This window comes from Sipha flava, unplaced genomic scaffold, assembly GCF_003268045.1.
Source record: "Sipha flava isolate LNK unplaced genomic scaffold, YSA_version1 337_pilon_pilon, whole genome shotgun sequence".
NCBI lineage: Eukaryota > Metazoa > Arthropoda > Insecta > Hemiptera > Aphididae > Sipha > Sipha flava.
Window position 1 is genome coordinate 13436 of NW_020273028.1, and position 23099 is coordinate 36534.

General features: G+C 31.3%; 1 protein-coding gene across 1 annotated transcript; it reads left to right on the forward strand.

Moving 5' to 3' along the window:
• Positions 1-15811: 15811 nt before the first annotated feature.
• Positions 15812-22097, forward strand: LOC112687227 (sodium/potassium-transporting ATPase subunit alpha-like). Its single transcript, XM_025559816.1, has 2 exons — positions 15812-16234; positions 18039-22097. The coding sequence occupies exon 2, from the start codon at positions 18430-18432 to the stop codon at positions 21445-21447; it is 3018 nt and encodes a 1005-aa protein (XP_025415601.1). The 5' UTR covers positions 15812-16234; positions 18039-18429; the 3' UTR covers positions 21448-22097.
• Positions 22098-23099: the final 1002 nt, after the last annotated feature.

A 23099-nucleotide genomic window follows, 5' to 3' on the forward strand; every position in this document is an offset into this window, starting at 1 on the left:
AGAATAGTATGCGGTTTTAAGTTAAAACTTTTAACCACTATAAGTTTGGAGTATTTTGTTATACAATGATCGATTAAGTGTGCGATTTTTGTCTATTGACCTTTTTCGGGTCAAAATCAAAAGTCTGCGATTTTCGGATGCAACCATTATATTATGTATAAGGAATTTAAAGAATATCAATATTTACAAGACGATTGCAGAAAAAATTTTGAGACAGGATTTTACTATTCTGATAAATTATTCATTAGAGCTTATATGATATTTATTTTTTTTTTTTTTTGCTTATATTTTGTGTTGTAATTAAAGTATATTTTTATTTTTGTACAATTTGATATGATATGTGTATGGTAAGATTTCCTTAATGTAAGCATTTCAAATTTAAAACTGAAATAAAATATCTACAAACTGTGATATTTTTTGTGTAAACGATGTTATCAACATTTTAAACATCACCTCTGGTATGATTTTTAATATAAAATTCAAGTGATTCGACATATAAATAAAAACTTCGACTTTAGTTTTGTGTTAATTTTGTCAATTTTTAATAGTTTTATAACAGATTTGGTGAAACTTAGTTAAATTTTTTTTAAAGTTTTGTTTATACATATATATAAAATATTTTCAAATCACGTTAAATTAATTTATAGTCCCATATCGTTGAATTCATTAATTTATAAAATACTCAAAAGATAATATAAATACATTATGTCTATACTATCGTTAAATTTGCTTTTAACTTTTTAATAGCATGTTCAAATGTAGTTTTAATCTGTAAATAATTTAATGATATATATGCCTCAAGAGACACATTTTTAAAATACCTACATATTTCATGTGAATACTGTATATTCCCATATGAATTTTCATATAGTAGCTACTTGCCTAAATCAATTTTCAAAACATTTAATACTTAATTTTTTTTTTTTTTTTGTTTAAAATATATATAATTTATAAACAATATGCAATTAATTATTTCATAAATTACATTACTTAGTAGAATGATTTTTGGGCTATCTCTACATACCATGTAAACCATGTAAAATTATAAGGGGTTTTTTTTATGACCATGGTAACTGAGGAAACAATTGAACCTATTTGGCTGAAATTTTTTACTGTTATACCTGACAGCCTGCTGAAGGTTTGAGTACCATTGTTGTTGATAAAAAATAAGTATAAAGTTATTGAAAAATTTAAGAACAGGCCTTTTTGTGTTCCCATTTTGTGACAACACTATCTTTTTTATGGCCGTCAAGGTTACAAACATAGTTTGGGTTAAGTTAAATAAAAAATATTTTTTGATATTACTTTTGAAGGTTTATTGAGCATACGAACAGAGTTAAATTTCGGGTAAGTTGCCAATTCATCATTATGCCGAGAGCGCCAAGTGCATACGTTGGCAGAAGAAGTACATACGTACTTCTGAAGCATTTTGGAGATTTTTCAATTTTGAAATCCATGATAGAGATCCAACAGTTAAACACTTTGCTGTTCATCTAGCAAATGGACTGCGTGTTTATTTTAATGCAAATAATCTTAATCAAGTTACTACAAATTTAAAAAAAAAGACAATAGCCAATTTTGAACTATGTTCACATGATGATTTTGCGAAAATACTATTGTATCACGAAGTTCCTTCTTATTATACCTGGGATGACAGTTGAAGCTGGTTATGAAAGAGACGTGGAAAAGATGTTTTGGGTTTGCTAGGAATAAACATGGACACTGTTATTAGTAGAGCTTACACCATTCACACTAATCAAATAATCAAAGTAAGTTCTTCCATTTAAGATTGTTACTAATCGTGTACAAGGTCCTACTTCATTTGAAAGCTTAAAGACTGATGATAGGGTTTTTAAGCTGATTGTCTTACTCTTGAGCTTTTATAAAATTATGAGCAATGGAAAAACACTCTAACGGATGTATCTGTTTCAGAAAGTTCTTCTTAGTTAAGATAATTATTCGCAATAATCATAGTTTTCTGCCAACCATCTGTACCTCAATCTTTGTAGGAATAGTTCAAAAATAATTTTCGTTAAGATATTTTTCATACAGAGCATACTCGATTAAAAGACTAGTAATTAATTTATTCAGATGAAATATTTAACAGAGGTTTGATTGTAATAAAAATAAAGTTGTTTTTCTGTCTGAAAAATATTTAACTGAATTTGGAATGAACACACTTGTTCCAAATAAAAATGCATTTGATCTTTTTGAATTCACGATAAGGCGTTCTAACGATAATAAATAGAGCGCGAATTTGTATGCACTTAAAAGTATTGATACTTATAATATATAGTATAATATGCAGTAAAAATCATGAAAATATGCAAAAAATATGCAGTCAAAATTATGAAAATATGCAAAAAATATGCAAGAATTTTTTATTTATTTAAAATGTATAGTTCAACTTATAATAATTAATTACTTAATTATTTAATATAAAAAAATTTAGGGAATTTTCTGAACTTAATTTATTTTTAAAATTTTATTTATTATTAAAATGAATAATCATATGCATTTCAAGTTTATCTTTTGTGAAGCTGTGTCGTTAATCGGTTAACATATTTTTAAAGACTGAAAACGAACATTCAATGTCAACCGAAGTTATTGGGGCATATTTAAAGCAAGTGGTATGTCGATAACCGACTGACACAGCAAGAGCGATTAAGTTTACGTTGTAATCGATTATTTATTTTATAACTAAATTATTATTTTTAATATTAATATATATATATATATATATATATATATATATATATATATATAAATTATTATTTAGTGACTATGAAATTTAGTTTTAATTTTTCTACTTGACAAAATATTATTTTATACATTTTTTTTTTAAATTTTCACTTCAATATGCAATAAATTTTGAATTTTGTCAAAATATGCAAAAAAAATTTCACCATTAGCTTTAAATTATGATGATTCGTGAAGATAATTGACAAAAATCCAAAAATATTGAAAGAAAAAAAATATGCAATTGCATAGAAATCTGCGCTCTAATAATAACCAATTAAAAGAATTTGTAGAAATCAATTTACCGAAATTAGTAGATGATTAAAAATGTGCTTTTAATATTATTATAGATAGCGTAATGAATCATCAAGGAAGAGTTTTGTCATTATCAGCATATTCATTGTTATCAACAATAGATTAATTAGCATTTATTTTGTATCTGTATTCATTTTTAATAAAAATATATTTATCATTATTACCCCTAGAAACATTCAATACGTTTATATTAACAGTTTTATATATTTACTTGCTGATCACATTAAACGATAAAATTTGAATAAAAAATTCTACATATCATCCGAAGGCAAAATAAATAACCAATCACACGGTTGAAGCCATGACGGGTTGGTAGTTATATATATATAAAATAGGATAACATCACGTCGTAGAAGGAGGTACGGCACTTTAATCTCCTCCATCGTATTTATATGTACCCGTATTTGGTATACATCATACATTTATTATCTATTATCTTAATAGTATACGTTGACGTTGTTTCGTGTGTACTCTTATTGTAAACTTGTAAAAAAAAAACAAATCACTGCTTTAATTTCTCTCATTCGCGCCCCCGCCTGACATATCGTACACCATTACTTGACTGATAACAACACATTCACAAACGCACGCAAACATTCGTACGACGACCTACCGAAGTAAATAATATTACACCGTTTTACCATTTACATGTATTGTAAATACGAACGCGGTGTAGGAAACTTAAATGTTCGATAAATACGATGTTTTTATTAATTCAACTCCCCATATCGTCCATCTATCACACTGCCGGACGACGACAGCACGAACGTTTACACATATATTTATGTATTCAATTGCATTATTATTATATTATTTTTTCTATTACTCTTTACGGACTTCGGAGCGCACGTCGAGGCGTCGCTATAGTACGCGCGTATAATAAAACAGGTAATGTTTTTGAATCACGAAATTTTCGTTTTGTTTTGTGTATACGGCACGATTAATACAAACTCAAACATGCATACATAAAAACCCACAATCACAAGGCTATCTAGGTGACCTGCAGTTTTAGACAGCGTGCTCAAATATAGTTTAAATAAATCGTGTTTATGTAATGGATCTATTTCAGCAGAGGCAGTGGCTACAGCGACAAATTGCAGTTAACGATTTACAAAATCAGAACTCTTATCATATGCATAATATCGTCGGACGCGCGTAACATTATTTCAAAAACATCTCGTATTGGGAAAGTACAAAATATGAAGATAATTTTTCAGGAAAATATTTGTTCGGAAGTAATTAAATGGAAACCGTTTCGTCGGAATGTAAATTTTTGTACAAAAAAAATTGTACAAAAATCAATAAAACAAAGATAACTATTGTTTTATTTATTTATTATATTTTATCGACGGCCATCGTTCAAATAATAATAATAATAGTCGTGTGGAAGGTTGTTACTCTTCGAAAAAAATAATTTTCTAGACGTATACGAATCTGGAACTGTAAATTATCCAAACATTAAGAGTCCGTATTCCGTTTAGTCGTATTTCGAAAACCTCATTGGAAACATTTTCTAAACACTTATCGTTTCAAACGTATGTTTTCAACGCGTTCCCAAACATATTGTTTACCGGATTCCTAGGCGCGCGCACACATCGTCACGATATACGATAACATATTGCCGTAACGTGATTTCGCGAGCACCTCCACGGATCATTCGTTTGGCCGGTCCGTCGTGTGCCGCAATATGTACGTGTGCCTCTGCGGCGACGACGTTCATTACGCGGACTCTCGGGTGACACGTTTTCATCCGACTGAGCTCACCGCCGCGAAGCGCTGTCCTCGCCGGGTGGTTAACCCACCACCGCGTACGCGAATACAATAATATAAAATACTCTCACACACACACACACGAATTATATTATCGATTCAACCGTGCCCCAGGAACCACGTGGACACGATGCTCAGACGATTATGCAACGTCAGTTTTGCGAACACATTTTCCCGACTCGTTACAACTACTACTACTACTACTACTACTACTACTACTACTACTACTACTTTTAATACTACTACTTTTTTGTTATCTTATCGTTCGGCTCGGGGTAGGAACACCTTTACTTTGCTTTTCTGCCAGTCCATCATAGTTTATTTATCTTCTTATACGTTATTTTTGTATGCTAATAATTTTGTTAAGTACAATCGCATACAGTACATGGTCTGTTTTGTTTGTACACATATTCTTCATAATCTTAATTTTAACAAAGTTACACGTCTGTGCATTGCATTTAGCTTTTGACCTAATAATTATATTGCATTTTTAGGCCGGCGTTTTCGTCCGCCATCTTGAACCTCACGTTTTATCACCTCGGTTGCTCCTCTTCCTCTTTGGTGTCCAGGGATAGTGTCTACACCAATGGGGATCAAGATCAATTTAGATAACAAATCTACGCTAAATGCTTACTTTACTTTTTATCGTTTTAATAAATAAACCATTTTAAGTCATCCATTTTGATTATTTATTGCACTCTTTCAATTTTTAGAAATTCTTGGGCTATATTGTAGATATATCCTAATGGTAGAGTTACTGTATAGTATTAAATCCTACTCTACTTCCATCACTAATATTACCATGTCAATACAGTACGAGCTGATTTAATATACCACACCGGCGGTATTACATATTGGTAGGAGTGTATATACCATGTGGACGAGCTTGATAGGACTTGGTAATTTACAATTAAAGCGTATGTATTTCATACAAATTAGTCTGTTCAAACTGTCGACAAACCCGTGTTAGTGATATGTGCAACATACGCTACATTATTTTTACCAACTTAATATATATAACTGATCGGATATAATATTTTGTACGAATAATATTCCGAATGGCGTGAGTGTGAATGCGGTGAACCTACGTACACGTGTGAGTGTGTGTTTGTATGTGGAAATATACGCAGAATTTTCGCGTATAATTTTTCAAGGGTTGAAAATCGATTACTGTGCATATTGTATGTATAGTTTACCCCTCACTACCTCACCGACTTCTGTTTATGCTCAATGTATGTATGGAAAAAAGTTGCATAAATCGTGGGGATTAACTGCATAAAAAAAAAAAATCAGAAAAAACCGTAAATAATGTTGATAAATAGTTGTTAATAATAAATATGAATATAAATAAAATATTATAAATTATAAATATATGTAAATAATTTACATGTTAAAATATATATTATATTAATAATAAATTATTGACTGTTCAGTATTATTATCGTCCAGCAAACGACTTACAGTTTAGGACAACTATTAGTTGTAATACGAATATATACGCTAAATAGCTACCTACTTAAGTATAATTATTATATGTTCGCATCATAAAATAACTGACGAATAATATTTTATATTCAGTATTATGATATAATATAATTGCATTGAGTTCAAATTGTTCAGAAACATGTCGAATACTCAAAATAATTTTTTTAAAGAAGAGTTGGTTTTTATATGTTTTAAAAACACTTTTATCGTATTATTTTTATCACTATTTTATTGGTATAGACTTTTAAAACAATGCATAGTTGCATGGTGTTCAGAGTACAGTCAAGTTTTAAATAAGTGTAAGTATAGACTTGGTAATCAACGAACAATTTTATCTTGTACTGTTGTGAAATCGTTAGCCATACTAAAAGACCAGAACTTAGTTTTGCTGATGGTGATAGCAATAATTTTTTTTCAAATCTTTTTACAAATATTAATTTTTTTAATTTTAAATCAACTCCTTTTTGCAATAATTAAAAAAAAGAAATAGTCTTACTAGCTAACGACTAATATATATTACAATTATAAATTTCGGTTTTAAGCAAATAATTATATAGGCAATATTATGATTGATCTAAGAATTTATATGCACGTGTAATTACTAGAGTTAAATATTTTACTGTAGGTCACAAATTAGTTATTATTGGTTCATCTAATCTGAGTATTTGTAATGTAATAGAAAATGCTCATCATTTTTAAAATGTAAATATTTTGACATTATGTACTTGTATGTTTAACCTAATCTATATAGTTATCATATAAGAAAATACGTTTGTTTAAAATGTAATCGACTAATCATTTTAAATTATAGAGCAGTGCTTATAAAAAAAACAAAATACTATTTTGACGTGACATTGAAAAGTTAATTAAATTGATGTAGCAAACTAATTATGAATTTAATTTTAAATTCTCTTTTACACAATATATTTAAAAAACAACTATTTCGATCAGTTATACAATTATTATTTTCAAATGAAAACATCTTCAAAGTAGTGAAATTGCAATTTTTTTTCAACTATAAATTGATATAAATGTCACAATTTCAATTTTATCAAAATTAAATTACGTTTTATTTCATTTTCAGACCGAGAGACTAGGTATATAAAAATCATAGCTAAAAGTATTATAAACCAGAATAACCGTTCATTTGATTAATGTTTAATATTTAATTTATTTTAGATTTGTAAAAAATATTCCTTGAATCCAATTTCCAAAAAAAAAAAAAAAAAATAAAAAATCAACTACTCGAAACTATTTTTAGAGAAAGTTTTAAAGAATGTATGTAAAATATATATATTTGATCTTTTTTTTTTTTTGGCCTAAGTTTCAAGAATAAATATATATAGGTATATGATATTAATTTAATTTCTTTGATACATAAAATTCGAAGCTTTAAAATTTTTGGGTGAATTATAATCACATATATATAAATATATATTTATAATAAAAGTAAGTATATCAATACTAGTCAAATTTGAGTTTATTATAAGTTTTTCTGAGTTGCTGGTAAAATACTATTTATTATAGTATATTACAATATAAAAATTATTCTTATTAATTACAATGAATTCCAGCTATAGCGAATCGCTTGTGGTGGTGCATCAAGTACGTAACTTTCGAAAAAAATAGATTTCGTTACTTTTGAGGTAATCGGGTCAATCAATAGTATAAAGTATTTCTACCCCGTGGATAGTTATGTAGGACCTTTTACTCGTGTTTATAGCGTTTTCTGTACACCCAAAAAGAATTTTATTGTGTTTTTTCAGTATAAATGAATAATATTTATCATTTAAAATTATTATACTACCTATATGATGTTTTAAATATTCAAAGTATTGGAAACAGGAAACTAGATATGCTTTAAATATCTAATTGAAAATTTATAATAATTGTACAAATAACATTTCATGAAAAAAAAATATAATAAACTATTATATGACCAACAGAGTTATACTGTACTAAATTTACTACATTACATTTTGTCTAAAAATAAGACTAGCTACATTGCCATTTACTATTTTATTTTCCGTGTTTTCTCTCGAAACATACCATAGTGCCTCATGGTCATTTGATTGTAGTATTTAATTATAATATGGTATACGTCCAATACATACTTTGTATTATTATATTACATTTGTTTAAATTGTATTTTTTACATATATTAAAAAATATTACATTTTTAGCAATTTGAAATTATAAATTGTAATTTTTGATTGCTTTTATTTTAGTTCAAAATGCATTAAATTTTAATGTCACTTTGATAAAAATATTATATTTCTTCAGCTATTTCGTGAAAAATATGATCGTGCAGACGTTGTAAGTGATTAGTATTTTAAACAATAACCACTTAAACCTAATGTATACCTATTAATGTATTTTACATAAATCAAATAACATACATAACATTCAATTTTATTATTCAACAATTATTAATATTTATATTATGACATGGATAAATAATTATATATAAAATAAATCAATTTTACACGGTTTTCAAACTGAAAGAAGTAGGTAGAATTTAAAGTAGGAAATTTAAATTGTCCTTTGGCGTTTAGAACAACAAAATATTAAGACATTAAAGATTTGATTTGATTGATTTGTTGTTTGTCAGTATATTTCAAAATTACAGAAAATACATATTAAAGGAGAGTATCAAAAGACTTTTTACAGTGTTTAATTAATTATTATGATTAACTCTTAACATGTGACAGTTTATATGAATACACAATCGTTATTTATTTTATAATTTTTGAAAAAAACAAAAAATGCATTGTCTTTATAATTGTGTAATATTTATAAACTTATTTATGGGCATTTTATGTTATTTCTGAGAAAGAAAATTTAGCTTTGTATACTATTCTTATACGTGATTAAATAATTATAAATTCATAATAACATAGTTTTACGTTATAATTGTTTTCAATGGTTTTGAAGCATTCACTATAATATTTTATATTATATCTTGTGGCTTCTAAATAATCGGGTGAAAGGCGAGGAAGAAGAAAAAATTATAATAATACAGGTTTAATACTTTAATTTATATTTAACGCTTAATATGTAAGTTTCCATTAAATTTTTTACTAAAAACACATTTAAAAAGGTAATTTTCTTATTAAATTGAAGATAGTTATAACAAAAATATTGGGTTTTTAATTTCCATTGCATCAGAACTAAAATAATAAAGAAAAATTAAATAAGATTGATAAATTCATAACTTAAATATACACTGATTAATAAATATTTATAGTTTATATATGATACATAGTATACAATAATAATAAAATAATTGACTTTGAAAATAATATAAAATGTTTTTGAAGTCTTGTTTTTATTTATATATAAAATTTAGTAGAGTACATCATAACGTTAAATACGAAAAATTGTACATATAAGACAAGTATTTTTTTTTAATATAAACTGGGTACTTTAAGGTTCAAGTCTTAGAGTTATTTTACATACATATTTATGGTTAAAATGTGGCATATGCATACTTTATAGATAACATCGTGAAGTCATGTGCAAAGTAACGGCTGTATTTGTAGTTGTTGTTCTGCGCGTAAACTTAAATTTATAAATATAATATATAAAGAAGAAAGTATTATTTTTTTTAAAGCATTGAATATTTAAAAATAATATTGCTATAATAAATATATATTTTTGTTTTTAGTTTACCACTAATGAATATACCATGTATAAAATTGTATTAATAATTTACTTTTACCAAGGTCTATTTCTAATGAAAATTCACGATCAGTGTTTATTTATTAAGTACGTTTTAATTCGTTCTTTAGATAATATTTAAATATGTCTGTAGTTTTTGGCATTTAAAATCGTACGGAGAAAGTTAAAATATGAAACAGCAAGGTTATTAAAATAAAAATTGGCCTTAATAAGGTATTTAAAATAAGTCATTGAAATAAGTTACGGTATTATTTACCTAGTTACACTGGGTTAACAATAATAATATAAATATTTTAGTGATTAATCTTCATTTTACATAACAAAAAATAGAAATTGTAATTAATAATTTACTGTCATATTTTTTTTTATGATAATTTTAGTAGTTCTGATGGTTATATTGATATAATTTATTCGAATTTTCTATTATGTAACATTCTGGAGGTACATTTACTGATTCGTTTCATGTAATAGTATCGTAATATGCTTGCTAAAAAAGAAGCCATAGTTGTATAATACCTACGCAGTATCAAAATATGCTATAATGTTTAGCTTTTATACGTAATTATTATTTATTTTTGTGTTACTTCCGTGTACTATTTTTTGTCACCAGATAATGATTTTGTAAAAATCAATTTTTTTATATATCTATTTAAAAAAACATTTGTTTCAATCATACAAATATATATTTATAAAAAATTTTATTTTAATATTATTGATTATTTCATTTAAATTAATTGAGTTTGGAAAGCTTCAAATACAACGAGAACGCAAATATTGGATTTTGTATGCTCGTGTAAAATTAATAATATTTTAATAATTGTATTATCACAAATATTAAAAATACTGTAATATTGTTTAAACAACAAGAGAACAATTTAACTAAATCAGAACAAAATACGGCATAGTTTAATAATGTGAGTTCATGAATTTTAAGTATCACTAGGTATTTATAGTTGTCTTGTGTTTACAAAACAAATATAGAGCCAACGTTCGTTAAAAAAGTAAAATTAAAGAGGCAAAAAAATTATGTCGCCTTTGTAGTCAACTGAAGACATAGTGTTTTTACAGTGGTTTAAAAAAATCGTAAAAAATAATAATTACGTATGATAGATACATTACACAATTAATCTGTTTTCAAATCGCTTAATGAAACTGTTAAATTTATATAATATTTGTATGTGTGCACTGGTTTATTGATTTTAAAGCTAATCCATAGTAATGTAGATGATCTAACTATTAAACCGTATAGTTTACGGTGACCATGAGCACCTATGTAACGGGTTGTATTTTACATACATTGTATATGTTTTACGAACATTGTCTTTAGTACTATATCACTGAAAAATAACCAGGAATTCGCGGCGATAGGAAGTGGCAGTTATCTGTATACATATATGGTACAGTAGACATATAAATAACGCCATCAACCGTACAGCCGGCGTGACAATTTTAGTACCGAGATCAATGCCTACTCAGGGAGCGCTTTTAACGTTGACCCTCCCGGGAAAATGCAGTTGCGTCTGCCCTACGCAGAGCGTCCCATGATAATTTATATACTTATTGCAATGTTTCTTATACTATTTAACCACTGCGTCTTACATAAGAAAATATTATGTTTGATTTGTCCAAGGGTTAGGAAAAAATTGAAAATGTATTATCGACACGCATTGGATCTGCATAATATATACGTATACATAAGTATTAGTAAGTCTCTGTTGGACGACGCGACATAAAGCTCGCCGGGAAAGCACCGATTTTATCTGCACCACATTTTATTTATACGCCAAAGGGGGATTTTGAAAAGACCAAAAGGCGTTTGGCCACGGGTAACCCGATTTTTCCGGAAATCAGCGAAGCCATCACGTACATCGGTGTACCGAGGTGCTTCCCGCTGCTTTCACCGCTGGTGCAGCTGCCGGCCGCGGTTGGTTCCACGTCCTGGCATCGTCGTACGCGCTCGATGAAGGGTCCCGCGAGTCCCATGTCTGCATGGTACCGTATTATTACCGCGAATCAATAGCAATAATAATAATAATAACGTAACGTATCGTTGCAAGTTTTTGTTATGTAACGCGAAATCGATCATACACCGAAAAACATGGCGACGGTACGTACGGAGCGTACGTTTGCATATACGTATCGTATTGTACGCACGCTTACACGCGTCCGGTTATTGTATTACACACGCGCGCACGTATACATCTGTGTGGGTGTGTAGTACGCGCGTGTGCATATCGTTAGATGTAGACTCCAGCTGAAGGGTCAAGTTATTAGCCTGGTTTTAGAAGCTGTATTGATTTTACGTCGGTGCCGGCGGCGTTGTCCTTGCTGTTCAGCCCTACCAACTACCGACTACGACGCGTACTACAGCTGTTAAGCCGCCGCCGCCATCAACCCTCGCTTGCACTGCTGCTGCTGCTGATTCCGTCATCGTCACCACTGTCTGCGCGCACGGGTAACGATGTGTACGCACCTACCTTTACACGCACAAACTCTTTATTATATATATATACGCGTCCCTCAAGCTTCTCGCCAGAACCATCGTTAAAGTGGCGACTAAAGGGTCGATTGGATTTACAATACAGCCCTACCTATAATATATATATAGGTACAGGGTGTAATAGAAAGATTCGGCCGGACTCATATTAATAAATGCGTTGTAAAGCATTTTGTTTGTTCCTTGTGTGCATATAAAAGGTATGGAAAATAATTTAAGAGTCCGCGAAACGCGCAGCAATATTGTATACATAAATTAGGTTTAATACGTGTCCGCGATATAACCGACGTGTTTGCATTTCGGGTGAAAACGAAAACGACGACACGTGCCACCGGCTTGTGAAGCGTTTGAAATAACGAAGTCGGGTTGAACGCGAAAACGACGAAAACTTGAAAATACGTTTGAAGTATATAGCGTTTCTGACAAACACGTATCGTTCGTAAATCTCGAGTGTTTTTTCGAGCAAACATTTTTAATTTATTATGACACGTATTTACATACGCTCACAACGTATAATATATTGTTCAATTTTGAAGACTTTTCCTTAAACTTTGTAACGTACACACGTAATATATACGTGACGTGTTTGTTTTAGCCATTTAATTTAATGTTGTCAATATTTGCGTACACGCGTGGAAAATTAAACACGACTACGATGACCCAGTGACTCTCCCCTCCCACCGGTAAATTATTATTTTCCGTTTCACATTTTGAATTACATCATTTCTTTTTTGATTTCAATAAACTTACTGTAGTTCAAAATTTCCTATTTATGACGGTCATTATGTTATGCAGTATAGTGGCTTGCACGATGGCTTGTATATGACTGTTTATTTTTCAAACTTCCTCCATTATAATTTAGAAGACCACGAAAACATTATTGATTATCATCTGCAAAAAACTGGATTGGAGTTTACACACACGCGCGCGCGCAAAATATATTACCTGCTCCTCGAACACGATTTATCGTTTCGTAATATGCATTGAAATTCTGATGTATATACTGAATCAAGTACTATGATTTTATAGCAATACATTTTTTTTTTTTTTTTTTATTGGTGTGCCGTGGCGCGAAATACTCGAAAATATTTTCTGATTTCAATACATTGAGTATATATGTATATATATTGTTATAGTACATCCAAATTTCAATAGAATCCCTTGAGAGATGTATCGATTAAAATCTGCTGTGAATTATTTTTTGTTCCGATCCCACGAGTAATTAACATTTTGAAATGGTGTATATGACGTTAAATATTAAACATAAAATACAATGAACTGCCAAATTATAAAACAAAATAAAAAAGTATAATATATTGTAAAGTTATTAAGGGATTATCATTAAATTTTTTTTTAGTTATTCGTCAATAATTGCTATATAAGAAAATAATTAATTGTTTAATCGATCATTACCGAATCGTTACAGGTGCGGCACGTTTTATTCAAATTATCGTATATAATATTATCGGAATTTCAAGCACCAGATTATTAACCATGATATTACCATGTTTATATAAATAAATAAAAATAGGCGTAGACGCACATCAGGTTTTATATAAATCAAAACCCGGGCCGGCTGTTAGTCACGATTACGCAGAATGTTGGTTAGGTACCAAAATGATGTGTATTACATATATTTTACGCGTATGCGTATAGTATATATAAATAACTTTGAAAATTAATTCCTTTTCATATTATAATAATAACGGATGACTGTAACCTCGATGATGACGCGAACATTTATACGGCGCACGACTTATGCAATTTAACGGCGGTCGCGTTTTGCATGGTACATCTTGCCTATGTACGTTTTAACAATAATTCGTTACATTTATATTACATTTATAATAATTATTCGTCATTGTAACTACATTAAAATTTAATATAATTATTATTTTTACGGTCATACGGTCGGTCGCAGCTTTTTTTTGAAAATTAGTTATAACACGTGGTCATGGACTTGGTAATCGTAATAAATGACGATATTATAATAATGATTTTTATTACGACGATGGCCGAATGATTTGATCGTGTGCAAAATTAACGACGAGTGATGATAAAATTAAGAAACAAATTTGTCTAATGAACTAACACGATAGGGACTTCGGGATAAGAGAGTGGAGAAGGGTTACTGAAAAAAAGTAAAAATTTGATTCACGCAACGTTTAGTATTGCGAATAAGCATGCACAATATAAGTTCGGGCCACGGCCGTTCTCCGGGCACTGGCACACGATCACGACAAGGGACGGTGTGGTAGGGTTTTGGGGATTAGAGGGAAAAGGTGAACACCGAAAGTGTGTGGTGGTGGTGGGCGACCGATAAGGGGAAAGGGGAAGACGAACAACAGCAAGGCAGGGAACACAGGGGTACAAAGTATTATCATCGAGGATATAACACGACACGCGATCGGCAGAGCGGTTGATCGGTCTCGACGACGTACTGTGACACTGCATGACGATCCATGCCGGAGGACGGCTTACTCTCAGGCCGTGGAAAATGAGCTCTTTGGGGTCGTCCCGTGTGACTTCGCGACCATTTGTTACAAACCCGATGACAAGTGGCAGCGGTCTCTTATGCACGACGCTATCGGACGGTATAAAAAACTGTCGATGGACCCAGGGTTGAACGTGCAAATTCCTGAACCGGTCGAGACGAGGTCGGAGCTGTTACCGTTGCCGTTACCGCCACCGCCGCTGCCGCTGCCGACTTTGATATTAAGCGCGTACTACATACTGTACGCATACACATGCACATACACACACACACACACACCTTCAGTAAACGTATAAAATTATGTTAAATTCGCACGCATCAATGTGCATTAGAATAACAACATAGTACAATAATACGCATATGTAAATACCTAACGACGGGTGCGAATTGTAGTAGTAGTGGTGGTGGTAATAGTAGTAGGCACACTAATCGGCAACGGCGTGAAATATCTCCGTAAAAAATTGACACGAGGTGTGTATGCCCCGTGCGACGACGGTGGACTCTGCGCCGCTTGACGAGATGGGGCGTATCGCGGGAAGAGGGTGGTGGTCGCGGTGACGGTGGCCTGAGGGTACGCGTCCCCCTCCCCCTGGGGGGGTGATAGTGAACGGGTTAGGGATGGTGGCGTGAGCGAACGGTGGTGGAGGGGGCGTGGAATGGCAACCGCGCCTGGCGCCTGGACGCCCGACGGATCCATAGGAGACCGCCGCCGCCGACACCGCCACCGTACCACTGCTGAAACCCTCCCGGCCACCCGTCGCACCACCACAATGGCCGCGCACGCGCGTCCCAGAATAGAACTTTACAGGACAGACCCGCGCCGTCGTCGTCGCCTCGGCAGCCGGCCCGATACGCCGCCTGAGAGGAGTTCAGCTGCTGCCGCCGTGAGCCGCGGGACCCGCGTTATTGTAACCGCTCTAACGTACCGGACAGATTTTCCTGTCTTTTATTTTAAGATCACTAGACGGTTTTTCTTTTTCCTTTTTTCCCCCGTTTTTATTCCTTCTGCTGCGTCTCCTTTGATTCATCTGCTTGCCTTATCCCGATCCCCGAAACTCAGACCATCCCGCATTTATTTAGTCCGGCTTTTTTTTTTTTTTTTTAAGTTTGTTAAATTGTTTATTCGTTGTTAACTATAAGTGCGACTCAGTTGTGTTCGTTCTCTGACAACATCTGTTCATCGGTTCACTATATAAATATATATATATATATACCAGGATTATATTCATCATTTGGATACCCTAGACAAATTGGTGAGTAACTGTCGTAATAATAATTTATGCCCGAATTTATTTTTCTGCATAATATACAACTGTTGTGTAACAACTGTATAATATCTATGTTATATAACATTGTGTGTTGACGTATGGTAATTTTTTGTCACATAATTGTCTAACGATATTTTCTTAAACTTCGTTTTTTTTTTACATAATCTTAAAGTCGACATATTTTTTCTGCTATTATTGTTAAAGTTGACGTGTGTGTGAAAACGGTGTGCTGTTATCGAACGGTGAGCGCGCTAGTGCCGAAACGGGTGGTAAAATAGGTCGCAGCAGTGGGCGAATGAGGTCTGGGCGAGGGGACTGATGGAACGGAGTGGCATGCGTGTGGGCCGGCGCAGAGGGTAAATGTGGCGTGTAGGTCCGCACTGCGGCTGAGCCAACTATTCGTCTTAACCTAAAATAGTTGACGTAATATTTCCAGTCAAACAATTCGATTTTTCAACATGCGCTTATACTTTCTATATTCTAGATAGACATTAATTTGGTTATGGTTCTTTAAATAGAAATTAAAATATACTAGGGATAACTAGATTGAATTAATCGAATACTCAGACGGAAGTTCATGGTTATTTAGTCATCAATAATAGCTTTTCCAGTTACTATATGTTCGTGGTAAAAAAAAAAAACGTGATTTAATGTAGTTATGAAAGTGCATAATCCAATTTAGTTTTTGTCATCATTAGTTTTATTCAAATTATTAAATATGAAAATAAAAGTTTTCTTTTAATTTTTATAAAAATACATTTTATGTTTACTATAGAATAAATTAAAAATAAACTCTCAAATGAAAGAAATTAATTGTTAAGAACCGAATGTAATGGCTTGTGAAATAATTGTTAGTTAAATAAATTTGTTTAACTTAGTGGTAAAATTAACTAAAGTACAATTTTTTAGACAAAATAATTTGATATGATTATCGTAATTTAACATATGTTATGTTGAATATTTTTACTTCTTCTATTACAACGAATAAAGAATTAGTATTTTTAAAAATATTATAATTTATCTTAAATGTTAAACAAATAAACGTATTATCTAAAACTTCGATTACATCATTTTAGTATAAAATCATAAAAAATATTTTGTTTTCATAAAGTATAATATATTGTTGATAACTTAAGTTATTTGTTTTCTCAAGAATCAAATAAAAATATACTGTATAATTAATTTGTTTTCGCAAGTTACATTTATGAACTTTATATACTAACTATACAACAAAAATGATGGATTAAAATTTTTTTTTTTTTATTCGACATTTCATAATTATTTTTAATTTTAATATATTACGTTTGTGATATAAAAAAAGCGTTAATCAATTAAAATTAATTAAATGTCAAATCTGTACAAATTCTGTAAAAAAAAATTAATTCTATCACCAATATTTTTATATATTTTATAACATTGAATTTCCATATATTTGTTCAATAAATACAGTTAGCCAAACAATAATATTTGGATAAATTAGTAACAAACGTACCAATAAATTAATTTTTGAATACATATAATTTAAATAATTGAAAATTTAAATCGATAAATGTCTTTTTCACAAAAATTGTAAGTTTCCGAGTAATAGCAATTTAAAAAAGAAATTTGGCAAGATAATCAAATGTATCGCGTTTCGGTATTGTCTTCAAGTGTATTTAAATATAAATTAGGATAACAATTATAATAACGTTCAAATGTTAGCAATAGTAGTTTTCATTTATAAATTTACTGAATTAAAATATATTGCTACTTTATTTTATTTTTGTTTTTTTTTTTTTTTTTTGGGCAGAAAACCATCATGCGGGACAAGACGTCTTGATCCACGCTGATCCAGAATAACAACAGCACACACACATACACACTTCGGAAAATCGGAGTCACACTTTATTCTAAGTCTGTGATATTATTTAATATTTTGAAAAATGAACCTCTTAGTCATAATCGATTATCTCGATCACAGAATAGAGATCGAATCGCCTATTTGTAATCAAATGAAAAGGTCGTTATAAGTAATATTATAAGTTGTTGGCGTAAATTCGTTATTCCAATTAGTTAGTGTATTTATATATTTTGTAAAAATAATAATAATAATAATCATGAATTCCTACAAATATTTTTGAAACCGTTAACAGTTTTTAATTGTATTTTTACAAAAAAAAGTCCCTTATATTCTGTCCAAAATGGGTTCCAAAGAGGCGGAAAGCGGTGGTACCAAAGGTGCCAAAATGAGCGATCTCAAAAAAGAAATCGACTTAAACGATCACCGGATACCGTTGCCAGAGGTATATGCTCGTTATGAGACAGATCCTGAGAGAGGTTTAACAACCTCTCAAGCTAAAAAACTATTGCTTAGGGATGGACCTAATGCTTTAACCCCACCTAAAAGGACTCCTGCGTGGATTATCCTATTAAAGCACCTGTTTGAAGGATTTTCAATCCTGTTATGGGCAGGTGCGGCCCTGTGTTTCCTGGCATATGGTATTCAATATTCCACTTCTGAAGAACCCCAGGAAGACAATCTATGGTTGGGTACGGTATTAGTACTTGTTTGCGTAATAACAGGCGTTTTTGCTTACAGTCAAGAAGCAAAAAGCTCGAGAATTATGGACTCGTTTAAGAACATGGTACCACAATATGCTAATGTTGTGCGAGATGGCGAACGGAAAAACATACTAAGCTCAGAACTGGTAAAAGGTGATATTGTGGAAGTGAAATTTGGTGATCGCGTTCCTGCTGACGTCCGTATTATTGAGAGTCATAACTTCAAGGTAGACAATTCATCTTTAACTGGAGAAACTGAACCCCAACCTAGAGATTCTGCCGTATCCAAAGTACAAGTACTAGAAGCAACCAATTTGGCTTTCTTTTCCACCAATGCTGTTGAAGGAACTGCAAAAGCGGTTGTGATACTCTGTGGCGATAACACCGTAATGGGACGTATCGCAGGACTGACCACAAGGCTGGAACAAAGAGATACTCCAATTGCTAATGAAATTCACCATTTTATGCATTTGATTTCAGCTTGGGCTATTTTCTTAGGCGTATCATTTTTCATAATGGCATTCTTACTTGGTTACCATTGGTTAGATGCTTTCATATTCTTGATTGGAATAATTGTTGCCAATGTACCAGAAGGTCTTCTTGCAACCGTAACCGTATGTTTGTCATTAACAGCAAAACGAATGGCTTCAAAAAATTGTGTAGTAAAACATCTTGAAGCAGTCGAAACTCTTGGATCTACTTCTACAATTTGTTCTGATAAAACTGGTACGCTGACCCAAAATCGTATGACTGTAACACATTTAAGTTATAATAAGGAAATTATTGAGGTCGACTATTTCAAGGATCCAACTGGTGTAACAGAAGAGGCTAGGAACACTAAAGCTTACCAATCCCTCGTTAGAGGTGGATGTCTTTGTAGTAGAGCTGAATTTATCTGTGGACAAGATAATACACCTGTGTTAAAAAGAGAAGTCATGGGTGACGCATCTGAAGCAGCTATAATAAAATTTTCCGAGCTTGCTGTGGGGGATGTTATGGCTTTTCGTGAACAACACAAAAAGGTAGCTGAAATTCCATTTAATTCTTCCGATAAATTTCAAGTTTCAATTCACGCTTTACCGTCAAAAGGCCAATTGTTGGTTATGAAAGGGGCTCCAGAGAGAATATTAGCTCGTTGTAGTAGAATGCGATATGGCGATGGTGTTGTTGAATTAGATGATAACATCAGACAAGAAATGGACGAGATTATTGAACAACTAGGAAGTTATGGTGAGAGAGTGCTGGGATTTTGTGATCTTTTCCTGAGTCCAGAGCAATTCCCAATTGGTTTTAATTTTACCACCGATCCACCTAATTTCCCTTTGACCGATTTAAGATTTTTAGGTCTTATGTCTATGATTGACCCTCCAAGACCAGGTGTACCAGATGCTGTCGCAAAATGTCGTTCGGCTGGTATTCGTGTTATCATGGTAACTGGTGATCATCCTGTGACAGCTAAAGCTATTGCAAAGGCTGTAGGTATTATAACAGAAGGCTCTGAAACTCTTGAAGACATCGCTAAAAGACGTCGTGTGCCAGTATCATCTTTAGATCCACGAGAATCTACAACTATTGTTATTCAAGGTTCATTACTGAGGGATATGTCAACTGAAGAATTGGAACATGTGTTAAGAACGAATAGAGAAATCGTATTCGCTCGAACTTCACCAACACAAAAATTAAATATTGTTGAAGGATGTCAAAATTTGGGAGCTATCGTAGCTGTAACTGGTGACGGTGTAAATGATTCTCCGGCTTTAAAGAAAGCGGATATTGGTATAGCCATGGGTATCACGGGTTCAGATGTATCCAAACAGACAGCTGACATGATATTATTGGACGACAATTTTGCATCTATTGTAACTGGAGTAGAAGAAGGCCGTCTTATTTTCGATAACTTGAAAAAATCTATAGCGTATACATTAGCATCCAACGTTCCAGAAATTACACCATTCTTACTTTTCATTCTCAGCGGTATTCCACTGCCGCTTGGGGTTGTTGCTGTACTTTGTATTGATTTGGGAACTGACATGTGGCCAGCTATATCATTAGCTTACGAAAGAGCAGAATCCGATATTATGTTGAGACATCCCAGGAATCCGGCAAACGACAAATTGGTTAATGGTAAACTTATATTCGTCGCTTATGGGCAAATCGGTGTGATAGAAGCGGTCGCTGGATTTTTCTCATACTTTGTCATTATGGCGCAATGTGGATGGTTACCTGGAAGATTAATTGGAATACGTAATGAATGGGATTCCAAGTCGGTAAACGATTTAGAGGACTCATACGGCCAAGAATGGACATTTACGCATAGAAAAGAATTAGAATATACCTGCCATACTGCCTTCTTTATAGCTATTGTTGTAGTTCAATGGGCTGATTTAATTATTTGCAAGACTCGTTATAATTCCATTTTACATCAAGGTATGGATAATTGGGTTTTGAATTTCGGAATAGTTTTCGAAACATTAGCTGCCTGTTTTGTATCCTACTGCCCAGGTATGACAGAGGTGCTCAAGACCTATCCCGTAAAAGCCGAATGGTGGCTCCCTGCTTTACCTTTCGCCGTAGTCATATTTGTTTATGATGAAAGTCGGCGTTTTTGGCTCAGGACTCATCCAGGAGGATGGGTCGAACGACACACTTACTATTAAAAATTTTAAAAAATTTACAATAAATTAAATAATAATCACTCATTGCGTCAATGTCCCTGTATAAAAAAAAAATCAATTAATTAAAAAAAAAATTGCGTATAATGAATACGTATAAACCTCATTATTAAAAATTTTAAAAATGTATAGCTGTTATTGTTATTGATAGTTTTATTAGTTATTTATATATGCGAATTTTTTGAAAATTTAGATTAAAGATCGGTAAAATAAAACGCTAAATAAAAATGTCACCCAAAACTTCAAATGAATCAATTTGTAATAATAATTATAACAAAAATGAGTGTTCATTTACCATAGGCCTAGACTATTAAATATTATGTAAGTAAAAAAAAAAAAAATCGTTGAACAATGCATAGTGTTGGATTAGTTATTCGTAAATATTTTGTTATATATTATAATAATAATAATATATAGTGCAAGGCTGATCAAAAGTCTTAAGTAAAAATCATCTTAAATAAAAACTTTTGATCTTCCGCGTCTCTACATATTGTAATCCTGGCTGGTTTACGTGCAATTATGCTTAGAGGCTAAGCCATTATATGTGTATACATTTTAAACAAATTGCCTGTAGAAAATTCAATGTATAGTATTTTGTTTGGAGTAAAAAATAAAAAAATTTAAAAAAAAAATAATAGTTATTGCATTTTTAGTTTTGTTATGAGTTAAAAAAAAATATTATCAATAAAATATAAGTGTTATGCGTATAATTAACTAGGGCAAGGATTGGAAGACAAATTACAAAACCAAAATCTCATTCTTTACATACCTTTAAAATAAATTGTTGTCCTAAATAGTCTATACATATTATTTGTTTGGCGTTTTCAACAAATTGTATAATTTCGATAGGTAATACATAGCTTATTATTATTGTATTGGATATTATAAGTTAGATATTTTTTTTTTTACCATTTTCTGTAATTTGTGCCTTATTTATTTCGTTTTTTTTTTTTTTTTGTTTCTCGGCTGAATGTATTTATATAACATTTTTTTTTTGTTTTTGTTTTTAATTCTATACGACTATATACGGTTACAATATATGCTATTCGTTTTTATCTTATTGTAGAAAAAAAAATGCTTTTTCTAGTTGATTTCACAAAGGCAACCGTATTTTATCTTTAAGACTAAATAAAATCATATAATTGTCATTTAAACTAGCTTACCACTAAAAAAAAAACATAATGTTTAGTATGTAAAAAAAAATATAATATTTTTAAGGCAATTTTTTTTAGTTCAGACGTAGGACGAAAAATGTTATTAAATAGATGGTATAAAATTGTAATATTATAAGCTTTTAATATCCGTTAAATATTGTGAAGCTAAATAATTAAAATTTATCCATACATAGCAATTTTTTTTAAACCAAATAAATCATTGTAAAACTTCGGGTATTTAGTTACTATGTAATGTTATATTGTTCGGCTATAAAGCTGTGTGCAAGGCAAAACACGCAAAAAAAAGAAATCATATTTCAGAGATTTAATGGTAATGTATGTTCCGAATAAAAGTCCTGTATACAAAGACATTTAAATTTGACTTTTATTTTACCACATAATCGACTTTCTCACTATCACCTCTTCCTGTACACTACTGTTCTCTTTCTCTTATCGTCGATTTCAGTGTTATGAAATATGTTT